Genomic DNA, 20,851 nt, shown 5'->3' with positions numbered 1-20,851 from the left:
GGGTGGGAAAAGAAAAGACAGAAGAGGAGGAGAGAGGAGGGGGTAGAAGAAGAAATGGAAGAGAAGGCATCAGTGAGGAAAGCAGTGGTTGTCACATGTATTGCACCGCTTTCCTCACTGAGAGAAAGAACGCTAAGCAGCAAAGAATTAAATCAGCCATGCGTGTCTTCACTGTGCAGGGAGTCACTTGGAGCTCACTTTGGTTTTTCCAGTGGATCGGGCTCGTTCCGTCCGAGTCCCACTGGACTTTTCTCTGCCTCTTCCGCAGTCACCAGATGGAGTTCAGCCTCCACTTTGCCCTGGAGACACAGCAGAGAGAGCAAAAGGTCACAAGAGTGGGTAGAAAAAAAAAATCGGATTGCCTGATCACATTTGGTCTTACCGTCAGCTCCATTTCATCGTTCTCATCGCGAGCCACAAAGGGCCACCAACCCTTCACCCTCTTTTGCTTGAAGATGGAAATGGAGGGAAGTTCCTGCTCATTTCGGATCAAGTCGATGGAGCACTGCTTAGATGTCTTTGCCCCGCGAGGGAATCGATTTAGGTCCAGTTCGATGGCACCTGCGAGTCGTCCAAATCTCGTCTCGACGCATTCTCATATATTGAGTCAAATTTCATGACTTACCCAGGAAGTCATCAGCAGAAAAATGATCAGCGTCCCACACCTGCAGGGTGAGGCGAGCCGGGATCTTGTACTCCGTCTCGTCCCAGGAGAACATGGATTCTTTCTTTGAGATGACGATTTTCTCCTCCGCCATGAGGTAATCGAAGGGGAAGACGAAGCGCCAGTTGAAGTTACCCTCTCCGGTCAGGGAGTGGTAGTGCACGTCCGTGTCCTGTCGGTCTTCCTGCTGCCCCTTCAGCCACCTGGCAAGACGGGCGAGACCGTGGATCAGAACCTAGTCGACGGGTTTGGCCGTACATGCGCCTCAAATGGTTACGCCAAAGCAATGGAGCAAGCCTTTCCTCATTTCCGTAAACATGCACAAAGTGATACGAGCCATGCGATGAAGTCTATTTTTTTTTTTTACCCCCTGACATAGATGTCAGACATCTTCTCCCCTGTCAGGAAAGCATCGTCCTCTAGAATTACGTCATCAGTGTTCCAAATAATAACACGAAGCTCAAAGCTGCACACAAGCAAGAGACACGCCACAAACACCAAAGACGGACACACACGCGACAAATGGAAACAAAAGAAAAAAAAGTAGTTAAGTGCAAACAAAACAAGTCCACACGACACACAGCTGGGGATGCGGCCGGCGCCATTTGCTTGGCTGCATCCCGCTGTACGTACCCCCTGACAAATATGTCACTGGACTTTTCCCCAGTGAAGTAATCATCGTCTTCCAGTATTACTTCGTCTGTATTCCAAATAATCACCCTGAGCTCATATCTGGTAAAGGGAGGAGGACATACACATAGACACTGCACATGGGGAGCTAAATAGTAGGAAAAACTAAAAATAAGAATTCTTTTTTATATTTTTATTTTTAATATATTTTTATGTTATTGATACTTATGGTATTTTGTATATTTTTATTTTTAATATATTTGTATATATTTTTTTTTATTTCTTCAACTTGGGGAAAAAAATACAATTAAAATTGGGACCTACATTTAAAATTAATGTATTTTAAAATAAATCAAAAGTAAACGAGAATTTTTTTCATTTAAGTAGAATTGGTTGGAAAAATATTTGAAATTAGTTTTTGTATTTAGCAATAGTGGCACCTTCACTGTTTTTTTTTTTTTTTAATGATGTCATTAGCCACATAAGGTTCACTCAAACTGGCGTTACTTGTAATGCAAAAACTTTAGCACCATACCTTGTCATTGGCCCAAAGATCTTCCCACACCACCAAACTATATATTTTTGTTCCACTTTTATTCAGGGATGCAGCACGCTGCGTTCCAAGCCTGGCGGGCTCACCTTTTGGGCTTCCGTGGTGCTATCTCAATGGCCGGCCCGGGAGCCGGCATGTCGGCAGGGAACATGTCCACCCACATCTCGATTCGCCCCTTTAGCACACGGGGACATCGGTCAAACCAAGCGTGCCTTTTTTTTTTCTCCCCCCCTCCTTTACCTGCTCAATGCCCGGTTTATCCGGGTTCAACAAGGGCCTGGTCTCCACGTGTTCCGGAACGAGCCGGCAGCCCACTCGTGGGATCTCCTCCCAGTGGTTCAACGCCGTCAGAGCTAAATGTTCTTCGGTCTGCTTCTTCAAACCTTTTAAGTGTGAGCGCATCACTTTGTTAGAAATACTTCAACGCTTAATTACGGCGTGCCGTCCTACCGTTTTCATCCTCGATCTCGGTCGGTCCCACGAAAATGCAGTTGGCCACCTTGACTTTCCCTCCCGGGCTGTACTGAGGAGGATCAATCTTGGCTTCCTTACAGAGCTTTGCGAGGATCTGGCTTGGCTTCAAAGGATCTCGCCAAATATTGTACCCGTGGCTAATGTGGACAAAACACAAATAGTTGGAGTCGTCAAAGTCAAATGTGGACATACCAAAGATGGCTTACAGAGAGTAGGTGGAGGAGATGCCGCAGGTGGCTCTGTATTTGCTGTAGAAGCGATTCTCTAAATCGATCTTGGTCTCTCCGATCAGGTCATCCGTGCCCACCAGGTCCCAGTCGTACACGGAAACCGTAAGCATGGACTCCATGGGGAATGTCGCTTCGATGTCAAACGCCCTGCAAGACAATATGTGATTATACGATTCACATTTTTGCTTTTAATCCAAATCTGGGAGTTGACTCACTTTCCAAACACGGGATTGAGCTGTTTGGAGATGTAGTTCTCTTTGTCCTTGACTTCGGATTTTCCCAGTTTAATGACAACGTATGGGTCTGCTTTTCCGTTGATGTCTGCAGGATGAAGATCCGTGGCCTGGAGGACAATAAGATGGCTAAGGTTTGACGTCCGGGTGGATTTGGACGTAGCGGGCAACGTACCCTGACCACGTACACCCGAACGAGCACGCCGATGGGGTCGTTATGAGGAATGCTCTGGAACATGCCCATGTTTGGATCGAATCCCACGTCTTTTGTCATCTCCTCGGACAATGGTACTTTGTACATGCACAAGGAACCCTGAACACAGGTTACAGAATCGACTCTTTGATTCAACTCTTTTGTTGACTCTTTTTGATTCTTCCCAAAAAAGACCTTAAATCGCCCGACAATGCGGTCCTCATCCAGAGCGTGTTCATCGTCGTCGCCAGCTTTCCCTCTGTACAGGTTGAAGGTATGCAGCCAGTCTTCAAAGTTACCGTACTCGGTCTCGAGCTCCTTGTTGTACACCTGAGACGATACAATTTGTTTGACTCGTGAATTGTTTGCTATTTATCAGTCAAATTTGCAAAATCTATGTCACAAAATGCAAAGTAAGAAAAAAAAGTTCCGCAGGGCTCTGTTTTAAGCCCCATTTTGTCGCATACCATCAACTCGTCCACTTTGGATTTAACTGTTCGTTTTTCGGCCGCATCCACCGTGTGACTCTTCTTCTTCTCCTTGGCACTTCTCTTCTCCTTGTGCCTCTCCCTCATCCTGTGGCCTTTCCGAATAACGTCATCGTATTTGATATCTGTGGGTTGAACGTTTTGTAGTCGAGTCATCCAAAATTATTCTGGCAGGTCTTGTCAGTTCCATACCTGCCGTCTCAGCTGCAATTTCCAGGTCTTCTCGCTCCTCTGCTTCGGCCTGAGCTGCTTCCTGAGCTCTGATGGTCTACAGAGGTTTTGAAATTTATGATGATTTATTCTTTTTTTTGGGTAATAATTCTCATTGTCTTGCACAAACCTCTTTCAACGTCTCTATGGAAGCAAAATATTTGGACCACCAATCCAGCACGCTCTCGTCTGTGTCGTCCTCTTCATCCAGAGCTCCCTTCTTTTTCTTTTTCTTCTTCTTTTTGTCTCGGTCACTCTCTTCCTCAATCTATTCAAAACAGATTAGAAATTTAAGTCACTCGTTTTTTTTTTAGCACTCTATTACCCAAGTATGAGGTCATTTGATGCTCATTGTTCTGTCGGAACAAACACTTACCATGTCAACTTTTACAACAGCATCAGATGTCTACAAATAAACATCAGAATATCAGAGATGAGTTTAATTCATTGCAAAATGTTTAGAGATTCTATAAAAACTATAACGCTCGTAATCCAAAGTACCACTTTAACTTGTACTTACAGCATCTAACTTGACACACGTATCCATTTTCCGGATGGCAGGTTCCATGGAGTCCATGTTGATGACGATTTCGCCTGCAGAGGGCGCAAGGAAAAAAAAAAAAAAAACCTCATTATACATTTTATTATTTTTTTTTTTTTCTCATACTATATACATTTTAAAATCTAATCAATGAACAGAAACTAATGTTTGCTACCTGCGCTGCTCCAGTTCCTGGACGTCTTGTCGGGGGTGCAGTAGAGGAAACGCCTCAGACACGTGACCGCATGGGAACCCACCAGCGTGTAGCGACCGAAAGCTCGGCAGTCCACCACCCTGATGTTGAGCGGCGGGTGGAGGAGCTCATTTTCAGGAAGGTCCTAATGAGAAAGGTTGTTGTCAACATTAAAAATCCTAACTTCCAATTTCTGCTCCTGCCTTTGGAGATACTCACCACCTCAAACCATTTAACCAATGTGCTGAAATTTGGGTTCTTTTTGTAGTTCTGGATGACGACAGACTGAACACCTTTCCCAGCGCACTCAATGTCCACACGGGGCCGATCCACCTGGGCCAGGTTGACCCTCTTGAGGTCCCTCAAGCCCCAAAACAAAACCTGGACCGGCCAAAAATCAACTTCTTATTATGTTGTCAATTGTAATAGAATCCAAAACTAAATCCCACCTCGATGCGGTAGCGACTCAGAACGGGTCGGATCCCCAATGGAACCGGGATAATCGGACCTCGCTCGGAATCTGTCGCTCCTTCCAGCGGAGGAAGATCGGCCGTCCCTCCTTGACCAATCTAACGAGGGATCGGAGAGAATATTTCGGTTCTGTACTTATTGATTTCTGTGTGGCTCCGTAAATATAAACTTGATTTGTAAGCATCCATGTTAGCTATTAGCATTGTCTCCTGGATTTCGATGCTTCCTCTGCATGATGATGAATGACTGGATGAAGGTTAAGGAAGTGAGATTGAAGAGATGAAAAGAGAAGAGCACCTTTATCTGAGGAACGGCAAAGTTATGGACAGCGATGAGAGCCCGTCTAACCTCCTCGCCATCGAAAGGGATCTGGAGGGAGGGACGGGTGGTTTCACAAGAGAGGGAAAAGGAAGAGGGATGCCCAGTAGTTCATTTGAAATGGGAAAATGATAACAACACCAGGTGAGTTCTATTCAGAAATAAGTTGGAGTTGGTATGCAAGACAGGAAATGGAAAGCTTTTTTTTTTTTTTTAACCTACATCATTTACCTGAAGGAGCTCAAATGCAGCCAGCAGTTCTCCAGCAGTGCAGTTCCCTCTGTAGATCTGAAAGTACTCCAGCTGGGGCGGAAACCTCGGAGGGCCGTAGTGCTCTTCGCACATTTTGATGGTGGGCTTGGCGAACGTGCGACCTATGAACTCCGCTTTGCCCTGGACGCGGCATCATAGCGATGGAGAGTTGGGGTTAGGTGAGGATGGGAGGGAGGGTGCAGTTTCCACCGCCACCCACTTGAGGGCAGTGTTGGTTAGATGTATATATATGGAAAGTGAGGTTCAAACTTTCAATGGGAATGGAAAGGAATTTGGAGGTATTTGGCCAAATGGGAAATTTTTAGGGAAATTGTGTTTTTTTTTTCTTTATCTTACACTTAAAATAAATAAAAATAAATAAAAAAATAGATAAAAATAAACACTGCGATTGGCTGGCAACCGGTTCAGGGTGTCCCCCGCCTACTGCCCGATGACAGCTGGGATAGGCTCCAGAATGCCCGCGACCCCCGTGGGGACTAAGCGGTACAGAAAATGGATGGATGGATGGATAAAAATAAACAAAATGGTGCCACTTGTGGGATGATACAATCAAAATCTGCAAAGGGTGAAATTGAATAATCCCCACCCCAAGAAGAAGAAAAAAAAAATCACAATATTCCCCTGAAAATGATGATTTCACACTCTATTTAAACAAAGACAGGAGGTGCACAGAAGGTCAGAAGATGGAAAGAGAAGCAAAGGGCTTTCATGAGAGTCGACCGTTGTTTTTCTCCGACGTCACCGAGCGCAAACCCTACCACTGTGTCTTGGTCGTAAATTTCCACCACGATGATCGGCGGGTCGTCTCTCAGCTCGCCGGCCTCCCCAAACAGCTCCACATTGTCGAAAACCAGCAGCTGGTCCCAAGTGGGGCACAGGGTCTCGCTCAGAACCTGCAGAACATAGTTAGGTCTTGAAAAATGACAAAATAAAACATCGCCATGTTGAGATTCAGGCTTTACCTCAGTGACCTGACTATGAGTGGAGAAGAAGACTCTGGCGAAGGGGTCGGAGAGGCCGCTGCTGTCGGCGGCGAACAGGCTTCGCGCTTGGTACATGTGCGCCCTCAGCTGGAAGACCTGCTTCACTGTCGGTCACAAAAAAAACCCAATCGGCTCCAAAAACATTGATCGGAAAACCAAGTTGGCACTCACTGTTATACACCAAGCTGACGGGCGGTACAGTGTGAAGAAGGTTGGATGCCGTTTTAGGAGCTTTAACCTCCTCAAAACCGTTGGGAAGACCGCTGAGGAATTCTTTCTTTTGCTTAGTGAGTCCCAGCCACAAGTATAACTCCAGCTTGGCCTGAACGGTCCAACCGGCCGGCCCGAAACCTTTTTTACCGGGCAGCTGTGGACAAAACAGCAGAGGTGGGACTCTGGAGGTTGGAAGCCAGCGAGCGGCTGACATCATACCTTAAGAAAGACAGCTTTAACTTTGCCGCAGTCCTTCCCGGTCTCCTCATCCACGAGCGAGTAGAGGATGTCCTTGGATGGAATCCGGGCGTACGCGATGCGTTTATTGTTGCTCATCATCCACACGAACACGTCGGGGATGCTGTGTTGAGGCTGGACAAGAATCACATCATGAGATCGGAACATTTTCATTCTGGATTGGAGCGTCTACCTCGTCGGCGAGGAAGCGAAGCCTCTGCAGGAAGTTTTGCACAATTTTTAATTTGTCTTTCACTGTGTTCTTCTTCACTTGCGTCCTCATCTGTTTGGCCTGCTGGCCCATGTTGTCCTACAAAAAACGAGAAAATAAGCGAGAATCTGTCTGGACTGTTTAAAAATGGAGGCATTACCATCTCTCTCATGCAGGACTTGAGTCTTTCTCGATCCAGTTTGGTTCTCCCGGACTGGTTTAAGTCCTTGTTGGCCAAATTTATAAAGCGACTGGGAAAAGAGCAAAAGGTGGACGTGAAAATATCGCCGGCATTTTGACAAATGTAAACAATGGCGCTGACCTGCAGCCAACGCTCAGTTCCTCCAGAACTCCTCTGAGTCGGCGCTCCGGAAAGGCCTTCTCTGTCTTGATGATCTCCTGAACATCATTGATGCCTTCCTCCTGCGCACCAAACAAGAGAGTGAGAAGAAAAGCCGTAAATAGGGTGGAGGGCAAAAGAAGCGCACCGACCAGCTTGTCGGCAATCTTGTCCATCATGTTGGAGTTGTACAGTCGGCGTCTCTGGTCTTGCCACCAGCTTTTGATGTACACGCATGGTTTCTTCTCCAAGTAGGGAAGGTGAAAGTAATTCCTGTGGAGGAACAAACAGCTGCGTTGGATTTTGGGGTGAAAGGTCATTTGGCGTTCTAGGATGTGACCTTTCTGACCTGTCCGTGATGACGGGCCTCACGTGGGGCGTGCAGGAGACCGACTCCAGGTCGCTTTCCTCATCGGCCTCGTCTTCGCTGGAGTTCTGGATGAGTTCGCTGTCCTCGTCGTCGTTCTCGTCATCCTTTTTCTTCTTTCTCGACAATGACGGCTTGCTGGTGCCGTCTATCTGGTTGCCATAGTTACCTTTGTCGGAGGTGCATCATCACAAGGTCAACCTTCACGCGTCAGCGAGAAGAAAAGAAAGCTACTTCCGTACCTATGGTGACCTCAAATGTAATCGGCTTGTCGCCGATCTTTCGGTCAATCATGGTGGCCTCCAGGAAGGCTCCGAAGAGAAAGAACTCCTCCATCTTCCCCGTGGCGCTCTGACAGGAAGAAGGACACAGGGACAATAAAAAACGCTGAGCGCTAATTAAGTGGCTCGATTCTTCACCTCGGAGATGTTGGAGACGGAATCTATCTGCACGTCGGTGGAGCTGAGGATCTCCGGGGAGCTGGTGTCCAGGACCTCCACGGCCACGGATAGCAGTAGACGGGCCCGGAAGGACACGCCCTCGCCCAGTCCATCGTTCAGGTCCTGGTGTTCATCCATCAAGGTGTACTGGCGTGTAGAGCCGTACATGTTGGCCCAGGCCGGACCCAAGGTCGGCAAGAACCCTGAAGCACGTGGAAGCAATTAAGAAGACATCCTATATTTTTTTCTTTTTATGACCTACCTCTGTCACCATCATTGGATATTTTGCGCAGGTCGATGAAGTGGGTTCCGATGGCGACGTCGTTCACCTTATCCGAGTCGCGGATTTGGACTTTCAAGCGTTTGCAGAGCGGAGGGAAGAGCTCGGTGAAGACGATCTGCTCGTTCCAGATGGGTTCGTAACTGCTTTTCTGGACTGAGGTCTTCCCCTGCGGACGGTACATGTTTTGAAAATGACCCTTGCAGCAGTTAGCCCAACTTTGGCGGGAATTTACCTTCTGGCCAGAAAAGTGCACTTGAACGTAAGGATCCACCAGGTCCCGATTTTCTCCTATGAAGGCCTTCTTCACGTTAGCCATAATGTTGGTGTTCATCTTAGGAAGACCCTCGGCACGGTAGACCTTCACATAGAATCTCGCCCACTGACGCTCGGCCGGAATCCCTTCGGGAAGAAGCAGGTTCCTGGAAGAAGTTAAGATCTTGAGAAGCTAAAGGTCTCGGCGGATTAATATTTGAGATCCGGCCTACCCCTCGATGTCGTCCTCGTCGGTCTCGTTGGCTTTGTGCGGAGTCTTGATGTTGTCGCCTTTACCTACCACGGCGATGTCGCATTTCAAGTAGCCTTTGCATCCCGCCGTGATATCAACCGGGTCGGACAGGATGGCCCACTTGTGGTAGAACTGATGTTCTGGGATCCACCGATAAACCAATTAGTACACGTTAGCGTGGATAGCTCAGGTATTGTCGCTTACCAGGCTGATGATAAACAGTCCCGACGTCCATCTTGAAGGTCCCTACCAACGTTCCGCTCCGAAGAAGGTTTTTCGAGTGGATAACCTTGACCGAAGAACGTTACGTTCACGATGAATTAACGATTGGACAGTAATAAAGGGTGGAGAGCTTACCGAGAGCTTAACGATCTTATCAAACATGACATCAGGCGGGACGTGGAAGTCGAAGACAAAGTACTGCGGGGGGGGAGAAGAAAATCATTTCATATCGTGTTAGCGGATATCAATATCAATGTTCAATGGCAAAATTGAGCAGACGATAAAAAAGAAAGCTGTGCTAGTCATCTTTTGTGAAGAAAGTCAGTCTGGCTTTCACCTTTAAAAAAGAAGCCAAGCGTTTACTGTCATTCCTAATCTCCCTCACCTCCATTCACGGCACCATAAATATCCACGAATAGCAAGCTCCGCTGAAGGGTGAGAAAATAAGTCTGGGAAGATGTGAGGGCCATTACTCTGATAGCTTTACCTTTTACTTTGTGTGTCCGCAGGGGTTTGTGTCACAGACAAAACAATCGATAGCAGACAAAGTCGCAAGCCGGAGCTTGGGCTCACGGCGCGACTCCAAAGAATCATCTGCTGACCGAATCTCACCTCATTGTAGTAGGGGCAATTGGTGGACTCCTTCATGGACGTGTACTTCTTCTCATCGCCAATCTCCACGCACACCACGGGGTCCATGTTGAGACCAATAAGCTGGCGGGCCTCGATGATCGTGATGCTGATCTGAGAATTTGTCAGTGCTGCGTTTGAATCTTTTTGGAGTCACAGTGAATTGAATGTAAAGTGACTGAGCTAGTATGTTAGCTCAGCAAGCACACCTGGTAATCCACTGGTCGTCCAGAACTCGGTTCCATCTTGATGTCTGGTTTGGACCTGGACAAACATTTCTCATTGACGTTCGTTCGTTCATTTGTATTTGACTTGACATCTTTTCGAGACCTCTTGTTGGAGATGTTGGTGGTGACGGCAGTGACGGAAGCCAGAGAAATGGCGTCTGGTTCCAACATTCCGGCCAGACGCATTGCCTTCTTGTCCAGGTCCTCCGTGTCGAGCACTGCTGGCTCATCTGAGGTTCAAACGGGAAAGTTATTCGAAACGTAAAGTCCTATCAAGAAAGTTCTCATCAACCTTTTTTGTACCTTTCTTGTGATCATCTCGTGAGCTCCTGATCTTGCCAAGCTTCATGGCTGCAAACACTCTGTTCCCTGATCTGTTGGTGAAGAAAGTGGGAAGTGATAGCATCCACAAACAAGCACCTTCAAGGTCACTTTCAATGACACCGATCAAGAGGCAACCCAACACCGCCAAGTCAATCATAGCGACATTAAAGTCAAGTCGGTATAACCCCCGGTTGGCACCGGCCACAATTGCGAACAAAAACAAGAGTGTTCGGTTTCTGCACATTTGTTTAATCTGGATCGCATATCCCGCCGACGACAAAGACTTGTGATGTCATCGGCGACAGCCCACGAATGGGTGGCCTTAATAATTAAGAAAGTGCGTGACCGTCTAATTTGCTGCGGCTATGGAAAGATGTCAGGAAATGAATGAAAAACACTTTTGCCTCCTCAAGCATTTCAGAATCTATCTGGCTCCAGTTTCTGCTATAATCCCCAGCTCACGTGTGGAAAAACTGGCGCAATGTTTCGCGTTAGCGAGCTTCTCGGTGAAGTTAAAAAACATAAATCGCATCTCGTTATTTGAAAATATTGAAACTTTTCAAAAGTAAAAAACAGAATTTTTCAAAAATTAATTTAAATTGTATTATCTAACAGCTAATGAAACTGGCCAATTCACAAGATCAAGTCATTAGAATATATCACCTAAAAAATATTTACATTTTTTTAAAAACATTAAAAAAAAATTAGGAATTGGCCTTAATCATTTAGAGAAGAGAAAAAAAAAACAATGCCAAAAGAAGCATTACATACCTACCTTCTCAATGGATGAATCCTTTTTATAAACTTAATGGGTCGTTATATTTGTCATGGGCCAAATGCTGCAGGTCCAAAACAAGCAAGCAGATATAACCAACGAGTGGGTGACACATGGATGTCAAGGAGGGAGGTACACAGGAAGGGAGGGGGCGAGGAGTGGAGATAATGAGGCTGGGTACTGTTACCATCAGTCAAAAGATGTTGTGGGTCAATACATCAATCAACAACAATCGACATCCCAAAGTTGATCCAACAAGTAATAGAACGCTTCATTTCCATTTCCAAACGTCAAGAGCGCACGTGAGCAGAAATATTTGAAGATGCGGCAAAGTTCGCATCACAAGTTTGGCGCACGTGAGCTCGGATATGAAAATGAATAATATAGCCACGTTCAATAATTCATTTGTGTGTTCTGTACCGGGAACATCACTCGGATGAGAGGAGGTGGAGCTTTTTTTTTCCCAGTCTGGGGCTATTTCAACTCAACTCAGCTAAATGCCAAAAAATCTCTCTGGGCTTGACTTTCTAAATGATATTATTTGTTCTTCCAAATACTTTCCACTCCCTTTAGTCTCCTTTGTGTGTTTTATAGTGTCATAATGAAGGAGTCCTACATAATGCAGGCAGCCAGGATGAAGGAAAAAGAAAAAAACAGACTGCGGATCTCCGAGCGAGCGGAACGCTTCTGTATTCACTTTGAATTCATCGCAGTTACACCAACTCGTTTGTGAAAAAAAAAATGTGTCCGATGTTTTAAGGGTTTGCTATTATGATTTGTTTTTTTCCTTAGTATGTTTGCAGCAGCAATACTTGCTATTTTTGTTGTGGTCAAATGTGTCAGCTGCTTCACGGCTAATACCCCTGAGTGACAGTCCACCCACTCGGGACTTGATATATTCATGAGGATGAACAAAACCTCTGCAGAGCTGAGGTGCATCCCAAAAAAAAAAAAATGTGTTCAGGGTTCTGTCATAAATCATCCTGCAGGCACACAGCCCACAGGGGGAAGCCATGCCTGTCAACTTAGCTCCATATAGAGCTGTGAAATAAATCGAGGTTCCTAAAAAGAAGCACAAAACATTCTGAAATCAGCTTGGATGACCTTTAGAGTCAAATCAATCTTTTTCTATCTTCTATGTTTGCGCATTCTGCTTAATAGGCATTCAAGGAGATATTTTAAGCAGCAGCGCCCCCTGCTGGCGACTGAGATCGATGTCAAATGCAGTCCCAATTACGTCGCGGCTCTAAGTGCTGCGGACCCTGACCTCAATTTTATCCAATAGTGCACGTCTCGCTTTTCACTATGCGGTTCCTAAACGGAAAACGTCCGACTGGAAGATGAGGTCACTCCCTCGGTGACCTTATCCGTGCCGTGAAGGGTCCAAGGATCCGGTCCGATTAACATCAAAATGAATTTGCCGCATGGAAAAGGGGGAAAGTATTTTTCCAAAGTGGCACAGAAGGAAGAATCTTTGCAGCAAAAAGTGTGCTTTGGCGCGCAAGGATGCCAGATTCGGGCTCATATTGGACTCACTTTCTGAACGTGGGGATGGATCCCTGCAAAGATCGTTTGGCAGATGTCCCGGATCCGCGGCTTTGCCCCGACAGCAAGCTGTCCGTCTCGAAGGTAAATATCCCGTCGCGATCGTCGGGGACATCCAGATGCTCGCCGTTACTCCACATGCCCGCTGCGCCATCCATTGACTGGTATCGGATCTCTATGGTAACGCTTGTCTGGAAAACAAAAAGTGTCTTGTGTTTATGAAGAACGTGGAAAAACTTCAAATATTTTCTTTTTTATAGGAAATGTCAGATTAGATTTTGCAATAAAAAAAAAAAAAAGAAATCACTAAACTAGTAAACTTTGAAGGATTTTTTCACTGTATTGCTTTTTTTTTGTGAACGTCTCTGCTCCATTCTTCTTCTTTCTGGGACTGTTGCAGTTGCACATAATTCAAAGCACCTTAAGGCTAACTCGCATTTTATCTGAGATCTAATGCATTTGTCATTATAAGAAATGGACTCGGCAGGCCCTGTAAATCATCTAAACGTTGCCTGCGAGGCGAAATTTGGTTAAGAGTCATTTAAAAATCTCTTTTGGAATCAATGGTGACAATGGAATTTGTTTTTGGTGCTTCTTTGTCTTTTTTGGGGGGGGTGACTATTCATTTGACTTAATTTGTATTAAAGCCAATTTATTGCAAGCGAAAAGAAAAATAAGCAGCGAGTAAATGTTTTCTGTCTTTGTCGAGCTTTTTATTTTGTGTTACTATGGCGACAACACCAGCGCACATAACAAAAGCGTTAACCTTGAGCCTCAGTAATCGAATTGTTAATGCGTTCCCACGGCGCGCGTTATGTTCTGAAAAAGAAAAAAAAAAAGTCAGCACATCCGCCATCCTCCATCACAATTTGCCGCCGCCAGAAGGCCTTAAAGTCGCCTTGTTCAAAACCAGCGTCGTCCTCGCGCTAATCTTCGCTGCGCTGAAAAACAAGTTTCCCTCAAGAGCTATAATCATGGCAAGAATACAATTAGGCTGCTGTTGCCTAGAGACCGATCCATTCTTACTTTGTCAAAACTTTAGGTGGACTAAAAGAGCCATTCTCCTGCTGAACCTGAACTATATGGCTAATAATAATAATAAATAAAACACCTGAACTTGTGGGTTATAATAATAAAAATAATACAGTGGTGCATGTCGACTCACATTTATGGATGTGTTGTTATCATCGATGAGCGTGTCAGTCAACTGGAGCCGGCCCTCCTCTGCCACCTTCTGGAGCACCATGCAGAAAGTCCCCACCGACCTGCAGAGAGGAGTGATGACACACGTTGCGGCGTAACAGCTGAATGCCGCTTCACCGTGTTTGCTTTGTTCCCACTAATGAGTCAAATAGTAAAGCACAGCATATTTTGCAAACTTGATGGAATGGACCATGTGGGTAGAGGCTTTGCTGCACATTTTCATCCTCCCACTAGTCTTCACCGTTGTTCGACAAATCCTCGCAAAGACTTACCGCGCGCCGCAGCCAAAGCAGACGGTGTGGATTGCTTCGACAGCCTATCATTGCCTGCACCAAGCAGACTTCATTGTGTAACGTGCTCACCCTGCTGAGAATCATTCCTTCTTCGCTGCAGCTTTTCTCGCTTAACTGGCTCCAGAATGGAAGCGTACCCAAAAAAAACATGTCGTCTTTTTTGAAAGCAACCGAAACAAACGGCATCTTAACATAGCGTGTGCACTTTATTGACTATATGGTTTTATTAAGGCTCCAAGTGTTGGTTATACTGCTTACATACACTTCATATAAACATCAAGTCACCATTAAATTGACCAATTAGAGCTGTTGAATAATTGAAAGTGCCCTCCCCCCACCTCCACCCCGAAGTGATTCCAGCCCACAAAACCATTAAGTATATGAAGAACACACAATATGGTTGCAGGCTTGCTTACACTCTAATTGTAAACGTCAACAAAGTGAAAAACGCCATTGCACGTGCTCTGATGACGCATGCAAATGATCAACTGACGGCACCAAAGCCCCCGCAGGGAACGATCATATCATAAAACAAATGCGTACAATCAATAGTTTGAGCACTTAGCATGCGTGCCGGCAAAATATGGCTATCATATGTGCAAGCGGGCGTGTAAAAACACACAACTGGACTGACAAAACTAGATTCTTTTTTTTGCAGCTTTTTACCTGTTACTGAAGACTTTGCTGTGATTGTACACTTGGATTTCCAGCATCTCGCTGCCGTCCAGCCTGCTCGCTAATGGCCATCGAAACATCTGAAGAAGACACACACGAGTGGTTACCAACAGAACAGCATTCTTGACATTTTACATTTTTATGAAGGCCAACAGTAGATTTCACTGCACTGTTGCATTTTAGGAGATAGAAGAGATGAAGGTTGGAAAAGGTGATTTAAAATTCATTAAACATCCCCCGCTAACGTGGAGCTCTCATTCAAGACGCCGCCGCAGGCAGGCTATCAATCAGGCCTTTGTTCATCCCATTAAGCAAATCCTGGGGTTCCCCCAACTGCCTCTGCAGCGGCAAAAAAAAAAAAAAAAATAGAAGAAACGCAAAGCTGTTTTTGTTACTCCAACATCTACAGTGGATGACCGCTTTAATTTCCCCAGAGGAAAAAAAAAAAGAACACAAGTCATTGACGAAAAATACAGTCCAAGTGCTTCCCAACACATGAAAGTCAAGATTCATTCATTCATTCCAACGGAAGATAACGCTGCTGCAAAAAAATGTTTTTTTTTAGATCTTTCTCTCTTTTTCAGAGCTGCTCATTACCGTTCCGAGATTGCCCCCCCCCGCCCCCCAACCGAATTGGCGGGCTGCTCGTTAAAAGTGACAGAAGTGCAAAAGGCCACTGCGCTCTATCAAAGTTGTTAAATGCACAAGAAAAGAAGCTGTGATGATTTTAATTTTGGTTGCCATGGATACAGAGCATGAAAACACCTCTGGTTATTTATGAAGCATAAGCTTGAGGTTTTTTTTTTTTTTTTTTTGCAACAACCCTGCCTTTCATCTGGATGCGTAAAAGCTTACAGTAAACAAAATCCTCCGTCAGATTTTTTTTTCCCCCTCTTCTGTCAGAGCCTTTTTAAAGGATAAAAAGGAAGAGGTTAGAAAAAACCACGCCGTGATGAGCAGAAGATATGTCATGCTTTATGAAGCAATCGACGGCAACGTTGAACAGAAGAGATTTTTTATAACCCTTGAAAATATTTCATACATTTGTAGACGGACACCTCTGAACTCAAATCCATCTCAGCTGAAGTCCCAGAATTCCTCAAGGGGGAAGAAAATTGCTGTGGTGCCCAGAGGTTATAAGAAGTAGCTTTTGCTTGGAAAAAAAATCTGCTGAGACACAATTTCTCTCTTTGCTGGAATAATTTTAACCCCGCCCCCTCACACTTTAATAACGTTTGTTTGGTGCATTGTTACTGCTGAGTGGGGCTCGTTAAAGTAGAAGAAGTCCAAGCTAATGAACACCAACAGAAATAGCTTTTTTTTTTTTTTTTCCTTCGATCGCTGCAACATTCATTTCTCTCTGGTGCTTGTTTTAACTGCATTCATATTCGCAGTCTGTTTTCCAATTCAGTGGAAAAATTCTTGTGGGGGGGGGGGTTCATCATTTCTTAAGAGTAAGTCAACTATCAAATTATATATTTGAATAATTGACAACATAATGCTGGAGCTGCAGCAGCTCACTCATGTACAAATAAATATATTAACATCACCATTTTTGCATATGATCTTGTTCCCAGTTATGACACACTGGAGCGCAGCCAAACTTCCAACCCCTCGCAATCTTTGCCGTTCTGCGCTCTAGTTCTGTCGAGCTGGTGAGGGGGAGGCAGTAGCGCGCCGTAGCTAAAAGCTAAATCCCACCATGGAATGAATAATGAATGCACATTCCCCCATCCAAGCAAGCGGCATACTAGTTGAAAGGCGTTTGTGCTAGACCATGCATAAAGCAACACCACTCGCAGTGCTCCCTCAACGCCAGAGAAGGCCACATTTATGAGCGAGGAGAGGACTATACATATATGTAGACATGTTCTGGCACCCCCCCAAAGCGAGGTCACTTGAAGTTGTTCCTCTGGACATGATGCTGAGTGATGCTAATGAACTCGCCGGCACAGAGAGCAACAAATGAAGCTGTCATAAGAAATCAGTGACAGGGCGCTCGTTTCGGTTCAAGCCAGCGGAAAAAAAGTCATGGTAGAAATCCATGGACACGTTTATAGCTGCTTTTCTGCAGGACAACAAAAGTTGGATCCCTCCTGTTCATCACCTTGTTTATTATAAGACGGAAACTTTGCTCTAACCTAATCCAGCCCCACGCACTTTGTTACGAGATTCAATTGTGATATCATTAGCGACAATGGTAAACCCCATTAAGCGATGTCATTAATCAGAAAAAAATTAGCATTGTTTCCAAATAAACCCAATTTGTATCGACTAAATGAATCTTCCTATGAATCCCAGCAATAATTGGGGAATTAGAAAGAACCAACCTCGTTAAAGTGAGCCACGTCGTCGCAGTTGGCCGCCACACGGCTGAAGAAGGACGACCCTGAAAAGGTAAAAGATGAATTAGGCCGGCAGGTTCGAGATGGTAAGAAATGTCACTGACTGATCTTTCAATTGGGAGCGGGGGGACCATTTGTATATCGCTTATAAGCGCAATTAAGTGGAGGCTTTAAGTTTTATCTGTGCTTGACATTCAGCGAACGCATCTACGGCGGATATAAAAGCAGCCCTTTTGTTTTGCAAAGGAAATCAGAAGAGAAATGATTTAAAAAAAAAAAAAATTAGATTAGTAATCTGACTCAAGCAGGGGAGGGGTGCAGACTTTTTAATATCCCCCAGAACTCTTTCCCCTGCTTAGGAAAACAAATGAGCGTGGTAATTACAATCACAATGACATCTGATACGATGGTGTATCCAGCAAACAATTTTCATAATCATTATTTATGCAAAGGCCAAATTAGCGGCACGTCTTGATCCAATGCTGCAGGTGCACCTCACTGTGCAAAGTGTGATATAAACTCGGGGTGGGGGGGCAATGAATTACTTACTGTCATGCGACTTGCTGCACCTGGTTGCTTTGTGATGTTTATGAATGGCAGCGGGCGTGTCACAGTTTGCTTTGTGCAGGTGTTGTGTGTTCGTGTTTGCACTCACGAGCTTTCAGCGATAAAGATGTGGAGTGGTTGGGAAATTATTTTAATAATTATAATTAGGAGTATGATTATGATAATAATAATATTAAATTTATTAATTTAAATTAATTTTCATATCTAGTGCAAAATGAAAGCTTTTTGATATAGCTACACTCACCTTATAAAACCCACATCTTTTGAAATGATTTTTTTTTTTAAATTTCGATGGCAAAGAGGATGACAAGATCCCTCCTACATTATTCAAAACAGAAGCTCTGCTGCCTTCCCATTGAGACGTGGGTTTGCCAAAGTAGATGCTATGAGGCTTACATAAGGCGTGCTGCGTCAAACTAAAAAAAAAAAAAAAAATGCTGCCGCTAATCAGCTTGCATTTCAGCCTAGTTCACAGAGACTTTTTATCGAAATGATAAGAAATAAAGCGGCAAAGTTTGATAAGAAAGTAGCACCACTGCACATACACATGTCGGGTAATCTGCAACTGGGTTGCAATTAACTTTTCAACTCCATTCTGGCAGGCTGGAGAGCAAGTGCTGAGCACAAGCAGGAACAATTACAGATAAGACTCTGCCTTCAAATCAATTACATAGCTCTCCTCAATTCTCCTCTCTTATCGAATAATCCCACCGGTTGGTCTCGGCTGCCAATCAAAAAAACCAAAGCGATGATGACGTTGGCGGGAGCAATTGGGCATTGGAACACAACAACAAAGCTCCAGCTTTGATCAAGGCAGCGCAGGTCCAATCCCCCCGACTCGGCTGACGGGTTCTGTACTACCCAGAGCCGAGTGAGTTTGCTGCAGCGTGCAACACAACACTTTAAGGCCTGTTCTGAACACACACACACACACACACACACACACACACACACACACACACACACAGAGGCAGGAAAAAGGAAAGGGGAGGCGGCAATGTGACATCCTACACAATAGTGATGCTGGGTCTAATCACTTCTAATAAATTCTCGGACACGCACTGTTGACAGCTGTAATTCCTGTGTGAACACATTCTTGTGTGTCTGACAAGGAGCGAAGATAAGGGAGCTTTTAACGAGAGACTGTTTTTACTTGATAAGAATGATTTGGGTTCGGTAGCCTGGAAACGGAAACCTTTTTGTTTTTTGTCTTCAAGTGACACTGGCTAGAATTACATAAGATGATTTCTGACCAGCTTCTTCTTCAATTGCTCCAATAGTTTGGATTTGATGGATGTCTTGATTAGCTTGGCAGTCAACCTAAGAAACTTCAATCAATATCTCCAGCAGCTTATTTAGGAGCATGCAACTAGATGGAAAAGTTTGGCCGTACCTCGAAATGTGACTTTGGCAACGCGGTCACCTTTCCCCCGGAGGTTGGCGACCGACTTGAGGTGAAGCGTGAGGGACATCATGAGTCCGGCGGGGCTGGGGGGAGGAAGTCCACCTCGCACCTCCACACGAGCAAACTTGAACCTGCTGCCTCTCCGCCGTGAAGCTGAGCGTCTCCTCCTGCGTAGATCCTCCGCGATCCTAAATCCATGTGCACGGCATGAAGATTCGATTGTCTTTTTCTTTCCTTTTTAGTTTTGTGATTTTTTTTTTTCTCGACGTGCGCGGCAAAAGATGCGAGTCGACTGCGCAGGCTGCGGCACGCGTCTCTCTTCGCTGCTTGGGTGCGGGCAGGGGGTAGGTGGAGAAGGGTGTGTGTGTGTGTGTGTGTGTGTGTGTGTGTGCGCTCGTGCTACAGCATCCCTGTAATGAAGTAGCTGGACCTCATGTGTCCCTTTGGCACAATATTACTTCTCAGTAAAGAGGAAAATACAATACAAGCTGCATCATCAAAAAAATGTGATGTCATAAATATAAGAATTTGTTATATCGGTCAATTTATAGAGTGCGATACGATTCAAGAAGAGTTCACTGTAAATTGTAATGATTCGATTCAGCGAGTTTACGATTCATTCGATTCGATATCGTACGGCTCGGTTTGAGCGATGATGCAATGAGTTCCTCATTGGCAAATTACAACATGAACTTTAGTAGATATATATTAGGATTGCAACAAAAAAATTGGACCTGAAAATCGATTTATCATCGAACCACACAGAGATTTCCGGCTTAAAAATAAATTGAGATACGATTGAATGGATGCGATGGGTCTACTGAGTCAATTCTCGCATTATCTTTAGCTTGAACGATTTTGTTTTTAATGAAGGAACGGAGCTGCTCAAAAAGGAAAGATTAAACGGCTTGGACAGATGCTGACCAGTTGCTAGGCAACCAATTTCCCACTGTCCATCAAGGCGGGTTCTGGTCATGCTGGAGTCACATCAGGTAAACCTTGTCAACAGGACTCTCCTTACTCAGATGTGTATTTTTCTTTTTTATTTCTTGAAGACAATTTTGCTCTCTCTGAAGCAGTTCATTGATGTGATCAGTTCAACACACTATCGTTTGTTATTCCTATAAAAAAATAAAGCTATGTATGCAATGTTATCCTCACTTTAGATGTCAAAAGAGTTGTCAACTTTATTACAAAAAAAATGCAAATAAATAAATAATAATAAAAAAAAAAAATTGGTTGACTACTCAGACTTGCGGAAGGCTCCGGAATATGTTGGAAGACTCTACCGGACAAGCTTTGTGCACTGTTGGACTCATCTTGATTTGTGATACTTGAGTATTGGATTGTATTGGATTATTCATTAGACCTGAGAGTTGGGAGGTTTGCTCAAGCGGCCGGCGTAGTGAAAGAAGTAATTAGCATCAGACAAGCAGTGATTACGGGCGAAGCTAATGTCCCTGGACGGGATGCAAACTCTCCGTGTGTGCCGGCTTGTGTGTGTGGAGAAAGACAGAGCTGTATCAAGATCTGCTGTTCCTGCATTCATTGCAGATAACGAGGCACACCAACAGAGGGGAGTGTTTGTCT

General features: G+C 44.8%; 1 protein-coding gene across 3 annotated transcripts in view; it reads right to left on the bottom strand.

Annotated features, from left to right (window-relative positions):
- Positions 1-20,851, bottom strand: part of otofa (otoferlin a) — a 91,356-nt gene that overhangs the window by 676 nt on the left and 69,829 nt on the right. For all 3 annotated transcript variants that reach the window (XM_037244119.1, XM_037244116.1, XM_037244117.1), the window contains 47 exons: positions 19,250-19,449; positions 17,275-17,333; positions 14,936-15,024; positions 13,939-14,038; positions 12,765-12,964; positions 10,433-10,503; positions 10,233-10,359; positions 10,112-10,166; positions 9,885-10,016; positions 9,408-9,470; positions 9,255-9,339; positions 9,031-9,190; positions 8,778-8,964; positions 8,525-8,711; positions 8,242-8,465; positions 8,065-8,173; positions 7,805-7,991; positions 7,608-7,728; positions 7,438-7,538; positions 7,276-7,366; positions 7,098-7,214; positions 6,887-7,039; positions 6,626-6,821; positions 6,434-6,558; positions 6,230-6,364; positions 5,430-5,591; positions 5,178-5,249; positions 4,859-4,978; positions 4,629-4,790; positions 4,392-4,554; positions 4,196-4,269; positions 4,052-4,081; positions 3,806-3,943; positions 3,658-3,733; positions 3,445-3,590; positions 3,173-3,307; positions 2,960-3,097; positions 2,767-2,894; positions 2,528-2,698; positions 2,298-2,458; positions 2,088-2,230; positions 1,934-2,022; positions 1,298-1,396; positions 1,032-1,130; positions 626-867; positions 383-561; positions 199-299 (listed from right to left, as the gene is read on the bottom strand). In XM_037244119.1, coding sequence (XP_037100014.1) covers positions 199-299; positions 383-561; positions 626-867; positions 1,032-1,130; positions 1,298-1,396; positions 1,934-2,022; positions 2,088-2,230; positions 2,298-2,458; positions 2,528-2,698; positions 2,767-2,894; positions 2,960-3,097; positions 3,173-3,307; positions 3,445-3,590; positions 3,658-3,733; positions 3,806-3,943; positions 4,052-4,081; positions 4,196-4,269; positions 4,392-4,554; positions 4,629-4,790; positions 4,859-4,978; positions 5,178-5,249; positions 5,430-5,591; positions 6,230-6,364; positions 6,434-6,558; positions 6,626-6,821; positions 6,887-7,039; positions 7,098-7,214; positions 7,276-7,366; positions 7,438-7,538; positions 7,608-7,728; positions 7,805-7,991; positions 8,065-8,173; positions 8,242-8,465; positions 8,525-8,711; positions 8,778-8,964; positions 9,031-9,190; positions 9,255-9,339; positions 9,408-9,470; positions 9,885-10,016; positions 10,112-10,166; positions 10,233-10,359; positions 10,433-10,503; positions 12,765-12,964; positions 13,939-14,038; positions 14,936-15,024; positions 17,275-17,333; positions 19,250-19,449 — 6,102 coding nt within the window. The remainder of the gene's footprint in view (positions 1-198; positions 300-382; positions 562-625; positions 868-1,031; positions 1,131-1,297; positions 1,397-1,933; positions 2,023-2,087; positions 2,231-2,297; positions 2,459-2,527; positions 2,699-2,766; positions 2,895-2,959; positions 3,098-3,172; positions 3,308-3,444; positions 3,591-3,657; positions 3,734-3,805; positions 3,944-4,051; positions 4,082-4,195; positions 4,270-4,391; positions 4,555-4,628; positions 4,791-4,858; positions 4,979-5,177; positions 5,250-5,429; positions 5,592-6,229; positions 6,365-6,433; positions 6,559-6,625; positions 6,822-6,886; positions 7,040-7,097; positions 7,215-7,275; positions 7,367-7,437; positions 7,539-7,607; positions 7,729-7,804; positions 7,992-8,064; positions 8,174-8,241; positions 8,466-8,524; positions 8,712-8,777; positions 8,965-9,030; positions 9,191-9,254; positions 9,340-9,407; positions 9,471-9,884; positions 10,017-10,111; positions 10,167-10,232; positions 10,360-10,432; positions 10,504-12,764; positions 12,965-13,938; positions 14,039-14,935; positions 15,025-17,274; positions 17,334-19,249; positions 19,450-20,851) is intronic.

Source organism: Syngnathus acus, chromosome 24 (genome assembly GCF_901709675.1).
Source record: "Syngnathus acus chromosome 24, fSynAcu1.2, whole genome shotgun sequence".
Classification (NCBI taxonomy): Eukaryota; Metazoa; Chordata; class Actinopteri; order Syngnathiformes; family Syngnathidae; genus Syngnathus; species Syngnathus acus.
The sequence above is the reverse complement of the archived record's forward strand: the minus strand, read 5'-3'. Positions and strand labels throughout refer to the sequence as shown.